This window comes from Pocillopora verrucosa, chromosome 5, assembly GCF_036669915.1.
Source record: "Pocillopora verrucosa isolate sample1 chromosome 5, ASM3666991v2, whole genome shotgun sequence".
Classification (NCBI taxonomy): Eukaryota; Metazoa; Cnidaria; class Anthozoa; order Scleractinia; family Pocilloporidae; genus Pocillopora; species Pocillopora verrucosa.
The window spans coordinates 19949173-19956788 of NC_089316.1; the positions used below are offsets into that span (position 1 = coordinate 19949173).

Consider the following 7616-nt stretch of genomic DNA (forward strand, 5'->3'; position numbering starts at 1 on the left):
AACTTCCGCTCGTAACATCAGCTTAATCAACTCATGGGTCAGAGGATTGCGGTTGTGTCACGATACAATTTACCAAATAGTTTCCCCCCTTTATACGCTGTTGGTCACAACTAGTCTCCCCCTGTTGTTTCGCTTGAAAATCCTATGATCCCTTCACAAAACTTTTCACCCCCCTTCCTCAGGGGGAGGGGAGGGGAGGGGGAAGTGGATTGAGAATGGTCCCTGAGGAGGAGAGGGTATAATAATTGCATGATTGAGAAGGTTTAACAGCTCCCCAGTTTCTTTTGAAACCAACCCCTTTTGTTCATTTTTTCATTGCTTTTGGCACATACAGTTGGCATTTATTATTTCATGTTCTTCCTGAAAGAAAATTACCATTAAGGTACAGTTTGCCAATCAAATTATAGATTAAATCGAAAGAAAAGACTGTAAATTACATTACAGAAATCAATTTTGAAGAAAAACTCTTCTTCAAAAATCTTTGAAACACCTGCTTTTATTACGTTTTTCGCATCACCGCATTTACATTTGACAAAATTGCTCTCGAAATATAACACATTGAGTAGAACATGTTATAGGGCCAAAAATTTCTCGAGACTGCAAATATCTTGGACTGTTTGAGTCACTTAAAAGGCAATTATAGCAAACGTTTGAAGTAAGTCAAGGTAAGTTCTTCTATCATTACGACTTGAGTTCGCACGAAACTTGAATAACTGAGGGCAATGTTCTTCGTCGTATTCATTCATTCTCAACCATAACTTCCCAAAGCAAAGACAAAAAAAACTGACTAATGAAATTTTTCGCCCCAAAAGAAACGGAAAAAAACTCACTCCTACTCTATGGAGGTGACAATGTCAGGCCTCCTTAAACTCTGAATTCCACACGGTCTTAATTTTTAAATGGCGAGGTGATTGTGAGGTAAGTCTGTGCATCCTGGGATTTCGCCACGCAGATCGTTCCATGGAAACTAAAACAGGGCGTATATTTTTATTGAAGAACACCAGCTTCTCCACATTTTGGGAAAAACTTTCCTAAAGAAACTTGTTAATGCTTTCATTCTTTTCTGAGGAATTTCCTAAAGAATTGTCATTTTAAAGTTGGTACAGCGAGGAAGACGAATATTATCCATTTGTCATGATTGAGTGAATTCATAATTTTATGCAGTTGGAAATTACCTGAAAATGGCTTGAGCCAGTATCCGTTTCATACTTTAATGTTTTCATTTGTGTCTTTTATCTTTTATTCAAGAGAAAACAATTCAAAATGAAAATATCACAGCTTGGCGGAAAGCTGCTAGTTTTGTGTGAAGTATTATGCTGGTTAACGCCGTAACTAAATTTCATTATGTAAATTAAAAAACAAAAAACAGAAAAACAAAAAACAATGCTATCATTCTATTTCTAGAAGTTTTGAGGTTTTGAGCTCTGACTCAAAAACCTGTTTTAGAGCGTTATTTCTCAATAGCTTATTATAAAAATAAATAGTTTCGAACCTCAGAAAAATTAATTGTAGGAACATGGTGAATTTAGCAAGCTCTTTGCTCAACGTTAGTCAAGCACAGACCTTTTCAAAATGAGTTCAAGTCCTTTAATAAAGTTCTTATTAGTTATTTCTATATTTTCGTGTAATTGCTAAACTGCGATGAACGGAGGACAGTGTAAATAATGAAGGACATTTTGTTGTGTTTCTCATTGTTCTATTTTCAATTCTAGCATAAGCATAACTTAGCGGGAAGTTTCTAGCAATTTGATATGGAGAGTTTGCCACAATGAATGTTTATCAACGTGTCATAATTGCTTACCACAAGGTTTTTAGTAGCAATAAACCTAGTTCGAATTGCATACGCTTTTCATAGAAATCATCAATGATTCATAATGGGAAAGGAATTGAGGTTGAGTCACGATTATTTCAGCATATATTTCGCGTCAATATTGCCTAAATTTTGACTTAAAAAATAGTTATGCAATTGCATTTGACGCAAAATGAGGTCATTTTCGTTTTATTTTTTGCCTGAGGACTCATTCTACTGCTAGATGACGTTTAGTAAAAAGGGGATGTTTGTTTTTTACTTTCCTCACCCTTCCCGAAACGAAATTAATTTCAGCTTCATTCACAAAGCGGAGTTTAGAGGCCAATCGAAAGAGATTGGTTCAATTAAAAAAGTAAGCATTGTAAAAGTTGGAAGTTGTGAGGGAAAATCAAACAGGAATACTACAAGCTCATACGGTAAGCAAACGTGTTAGAGGTAGCGAAAACTATGAAGAGATGAAGCCTGAAGAAATTTGAGGTTGATTGAAACTAAGTCGAACATTGCTACGTAAAAATTACCAGTTATACGATGTTTGATATTATCATAAACATTTTGGGATAACCGGCGAAAACTATTGGGTCATTTCTCGGTTCGTCCAGTGAGAAAAAACCTGAAGAACCGAAACCCTGAACGCTACTGATTCTCGAAGGGTAAGTAATCTTGTTCTTGAGTTTTTGAGTCAGAATTTTATGTAGTGATATTTGAAGTTGAAAATGTAGATTTGCATAATTTTACTAAAAATGCTTCGAAATAGGACAGAAGTGTGCATTGTGGCATGATTTGGAAGTTTCGGATATCGGACAATCACAGTGAGGATATTTTCCCAGGCAAAAAGTTTCGATAACAAAAAAATCCTCAATGTTCCAAGGTATTGCAAGAAGGCAAAAAAGCGAAAGAATGTTGAAAAGTTTTTATTAATGACAAAAATTGCCAAGATTTCAATGGAGTACAGATCTCACTTTTTGTTTAAATACTCAAGTTTGTCCGTAACGTTCGATTCCTCACGGAGACATAAAATGTTTTCCTCTTTATTCAACGTTTGTGACGAAACGAAAAGATCGCCTTTCTTACTGAGTCTAAAATTTACCATCTTTCGCGTTCCGTTAACCCATATGAGGCTATTGACATTACTGATTCTTGCAGTATTCAGGATATGTGCAAAATATGAACGAAGAGAACAACGAGCTTCTCACAGATTCTCTGTGGCTCCGTGGCTGTAGACGCCATGAGTACGTGATTGTCTTTGTTCGGGTTTTTGACATGTTCCTTCGTCCAGTGCCTCGTTATTTAAGGTTGAGTTAAAACCTCCGACCGTTGAAGGGTACTCAAGTTTAATAAGTTCGGCGTCGGTTGACGACTGGTTTCGAGCAGCGTGATTCACTCACAACCTTTTCTTAACGCTTTGATCGCTCACTTCACTTTGCACCGTTTTCTAATCAAGTTTTCCATCGAATTAAAAAAAAAAAGGAAAAAGCTGATTAGACCTGATAGGAGAAAAAAGGGCCCTAATTTTTTTAATCTTCAAAGACCTTAAAATCAAACCGTGAACAGTCAGAATCGCAAACTGAAATCAACCGTCAACCGTCAAGCCCACCCGCCTCCCCCATTGACCATTGAGATCCTCACAGTAGTATTGTACGTAAGTATAACAAGCAACAATCGACGATTAACAAAAAAATTAGGAAATGACGACGATGTTCAAACGATATCTCATATAACGAAGCTATTACTCTCATGGTCCCAATACATCGCTAAACACTTTGCGAATTTTCCGTTGCCCTAAGCGATACGTCGCAGCAGATTAAAGGTGTGACGTTTTCGCTTCATCCGTACGTTGCAGCTTAAGCGTTTTTTCTAAAACGATGTCAAAAACATTTCTCATCTAAGTTAGATATATCGTTCGTTTTTAGCAGCCCTCGATCCCCTCTTAAACCCACCATTTAAGCAGGCCCTCATTATCCGCTCTTGCATGCGCATGAGCGTTTCTTCGCTAGCGGGAAAGTATGCAGTCTTTAGCAACGCGAGTCAGCGAGAGGTCTGGAACGGGTCTAGCGGCCGAATTTTGGCAACCTCTCCCAATTCATTTCAAATGTTAACGGAGAGGGAGAAACGCGGTGCTTGCATTGCTAATGTTAAGAACCGCCTCTCACGCTGTTCATGAACGTTTTAACTGATTTATTTGCCTCTGCAGTACAACTCTATCCAGGTCAGATGTTTCCAGTGCTCTATATTTTCTACTTTTCATCTTTGATTCCTCTGCGCATGGCCATCAGTCTGCAATGTGAACCCGTTGAGCAGTCAGAGAGTGGAAAGGCTCTAAAAGGTCACATCTTTAAATCGAAAAGGGTACAAGATCCGTATGAGTGTCTGATGTTCTGCTACAGCGAACTCACATGTCAGAGCTACAATTACGTCAAAACTGGTAAACTTTGCGAGCTAAATAACAGAACCAAAGAAGCAAGACCTGAAGATTTTGTCCGAGATGAAACTAGATTCTACGTGCGACGGTGGAATAACAGAGGTACGGGCAATAACATAGTCTTTAAAATCATTATTATATAAAAGATTAGTAAAACTGAATAGTTTTCACGGCTGTAAACACCAAGTTCCTTTCAGTTCTTGGACAATCACACCTGGTTGGTATCGTTAAGCCAAAATTTTCAGCAATTTAATAAATTTTTAAATTTTGCATATGATGGTAACACATGTTCAGCTATTTTTGAGGAGTAGAGGTTGTGTTGAAGAGCTGCAAGATAAACAGACAGACAGACAGATAGAGAGGAAAGAGGACTTTTTTAAAGCTCATTCATAGATGCCAGGTGTTTTGTACACTATTAAAATGTCACTGTATTCAAGTGTGACTGATTCCGTCAGCGTTGTCCTGGGACCAGGTTGAAGCTCGGATATATTCCCTATACAATTCACACATCGCTTGTGTAGTTCATCAGATCAAATCAAAGCCTCCCAATAATTGGAGTGAGGGGGGGTTGGGAGAATGAGTCTCCTCTGTCCAACCGGAGAGTCTAAGACTAATAGGGATAAGAAATTAATGTGTTTGGCTCAGGGCATTTCTCAAGATGTTACCTTCAGAGCATGCGTGTTTTAAACATTCAATGAAACTTAGCACATCAGATGTAACATTATAGTATTCAAGGAATTATTTAATTGCTCATTGTATTTTGCAATTTAATATAGTCACATTGGAATATTCCTTGTTAAAATGATGCTCGGTTGGTATTTGAACATGACAATACGATACAATCAAGGAAGGTAATCGTCATCAAGTGAAAAGCATTCTACTGTTCCTTTTCCAAAGTCTCTTTAGGCTCCGTTCCCGAGATGCCTGCCGAGTCTTGTGGAGAGATCAAAGCCAGCGAACAAGGGATGGCGGTCAGTGGTAGATATTGGCTGGGGCCCCAGAAGACAAAAATGAAATCCAAGAACTTTCTGGTAACTAAATTATAATTCTTCATTGATTTGTATCGTAAAAGTTAGAATGTTTGGAATTCATAATTCCTTTCTTATCGACCATTCACGAAAAAACAACTTTGGATCATAAAATGCAAGTTTGCATGGAATTTTTAATTTCTGTGCAGGTTTATTGTGACATGGTATCGAAGGATGGGGCCTGGACCCTCCTCGCTCGGTTTTCAAACAGTGACACTAAAAACTGGATGGATGACTCAGGAGACTGGTGGTATGACAGTGCTCAAGGTGCAGGAAAAACTGCTTACCCGTCATACAGCGCAGACATGATATCGCCGGCGTTCTGGCTGGTCTGTGGCAGAGAGCTTAAGATCACGCGCAATGATGACTCTGGACACACTCCTCTATTGCAAACAACAGGGAATTGTCTGAGCGGGAAGACATTCCGTTCCAAAATTACCAGCTATGGTGATTTCAGAAACGGTTCAGTTTGGTCCAATGGTGAGTGCCTGGGAAAATGCAAAGTTAAATATGGAGGACAATACCTTACCACCGAAGGCTTTGGACAGGCTTCATGCAATGGTGACCTGCAAGGTGCTGATGAGGTCGGCTTCTGGTGTAACGAAGGCTGGAGTGGTTCTGTGATCATGATTGGAGGAGGCGGAACTGGTTGTTCAGGTGCTGATCACGGAATTGGGACAACGGTGGCGAAACTTGCCTCTTTTAAAATCAAAGAGGATAACAGAAGAGAATTTGATTTTAGCAACGACGTATGGAGCTCGATAACTAAAAGTTACTCCTTGAATTTGTGGATTCGTTAATGCATGCATCCTTTTTGAACTCGTGACGCATGAAATGCTGTTCAGGATGCTGCTTGAAGCGTGAATTTTTCAAAAATTCGCGCATGAAACGTGATCAAAACTACTCTCTACGTACAGTTGTCTTGAATCCGAATTGCTTTTCAATGTATTGAGATAAATGCGTGCTTATTTTTAGTTTTTTTTGTTTCGTTTTGCTTTGTTTTGTTTTTTTCAGATGCATGAATTCAAACTTAAAATGATTTTGCATCAAGTTTTAAGGAAGTGCGAACGTGTACATAGTTATAATAGAACCTGCTTTGATGTTGATTGATCAATGTGTTCAGTTTTAGGCATCTAGGTCTCTCGTTAACCATGTGTAATTGCTGGCTTGGTTTTTAACTGGCTGTCGTCACCCTCCATAAATAAAGTTGACACACACATACATGATGACAAATAAATGTTATTTCCCAGTAACACAACAGATGTGACCAGGTGGCAGCCAAAAGCGTGCGCACAAAAACACCTAGTCGACAAGAATTAAAATGGCTTACGCAGGGAGACAATATCTTTCCATATTTATTTTAAAAATCTGGAAGCCCTCTCCTTCTAGTTGAGTATTTTTCTGCATGTTTGCCCCTCGGATGGAGAGGATGAAACGAAAAGAGAGAAAAACCAGCTACAGTACTGTAGATCGTTGTATGTTAAGGCCCGACGATGGACGCCATTTTGAATTATGTTCATTAGCCCATGTGATAAGGTAAAAATTTCGACCTTTGTACTCATCCCTATATATTTGATCAGCAAACACTAGCAAGAATTTGCAAGCAAACCTAGTGGGGAAGATAGGCTTTTAATTCATAAATTAATTGTCCCAGAATCGAGAGGGTGAGAGAGATTCCTTCCACTCGTAAACCTCATAGTTTGACCGACCTCATACCATAAGGTAAAAAGTAGCCTAATTTTCAAAAAAAGAACATAATTTGGAAAAATTGAGCAATGCTAGTAGCAGAATATGCTACTTTTACTGGCGCAATCTTTCAGGACCTACTGGTGTGAGCTTGTACCTAAGTTTTTTCATCGTATCTTGAGGCCACTAGATCTAAAAAGAGGTGATGTTGTTGAGCGTTTAGAAATGAAAGGGGAGGAGAGAAAGCTGTCTTGGAATATTAAAGACTCAATCATTGCTCGTTTCCTTTCCTTAGTTTTCTGACTCTTGAACGTTTAGCGACGAACGCAATTAAAATCAAAGGAAACCTGTGATTTAACTGAACGAAGACATGATATATTTGACCTTGGGAATTTTAAGATAGAAATGTAATGCTACAACTGAATTAACATTTTACCGTATCATTCCCTTCGGAGACGATACTGATCTACGAATTTGACTTCATCTGTTTGAGAGTAGATGGTAATGTATTTCCATCCGATGAGATCAACTGATGGGATACTCAAAATTAGCCTCTGGTGTGTAAATATTAAGTCATATAAGATAACCATTGTTGAACAAGATTCATTAAGGGGAGCCATTTGTGCCAAAAATATCAGTCGCTAATGATAAAATTCAAAACCTCAATCGTTGT

The 7616-nt window shown here is 38.4% G+C and overlaps 1 protein-coding gene across 2 annotated transcripts; it reads left to right on the plus strand.

The window, feature by feature from the left end:
• The first annotated feature begins 583 nt into the window (after window positions 1-583).
• Window positions 584-6411, plus strand: LOC131775882 (intelectin-1-like). 2 transcript variants are annotated; one of them, XM_066167758.1, is made up of 4 exons: window positions 584-665; window positions 4002-4331; window positions 5127-5260; window positions 5407-6411. In XM_066167758.1, exons 2-4 carry the CDS (start codon window positions 4022-4024, stop codon window positions 6055-6057), a joined length of 1095 nt encoding a protein of 364 aa, XP_066023855.1. In that variant the 5' UTR covers window positions 584-665; window positions 4002-4021; the 3' UTR covers window positions 6058-6411. The 2 variants fall into 2 exon arrangements, with proteins under 2 accessions (XP_066023855.1, XP_066023854.1); XM_066167757.1 differs by lacking the exon at window positions 584-665 and adding an exon at window positions 2255-2460.
• The last annotated feature ends 1205 nt before the right edge of the window (window positions 6412-7616 follow it).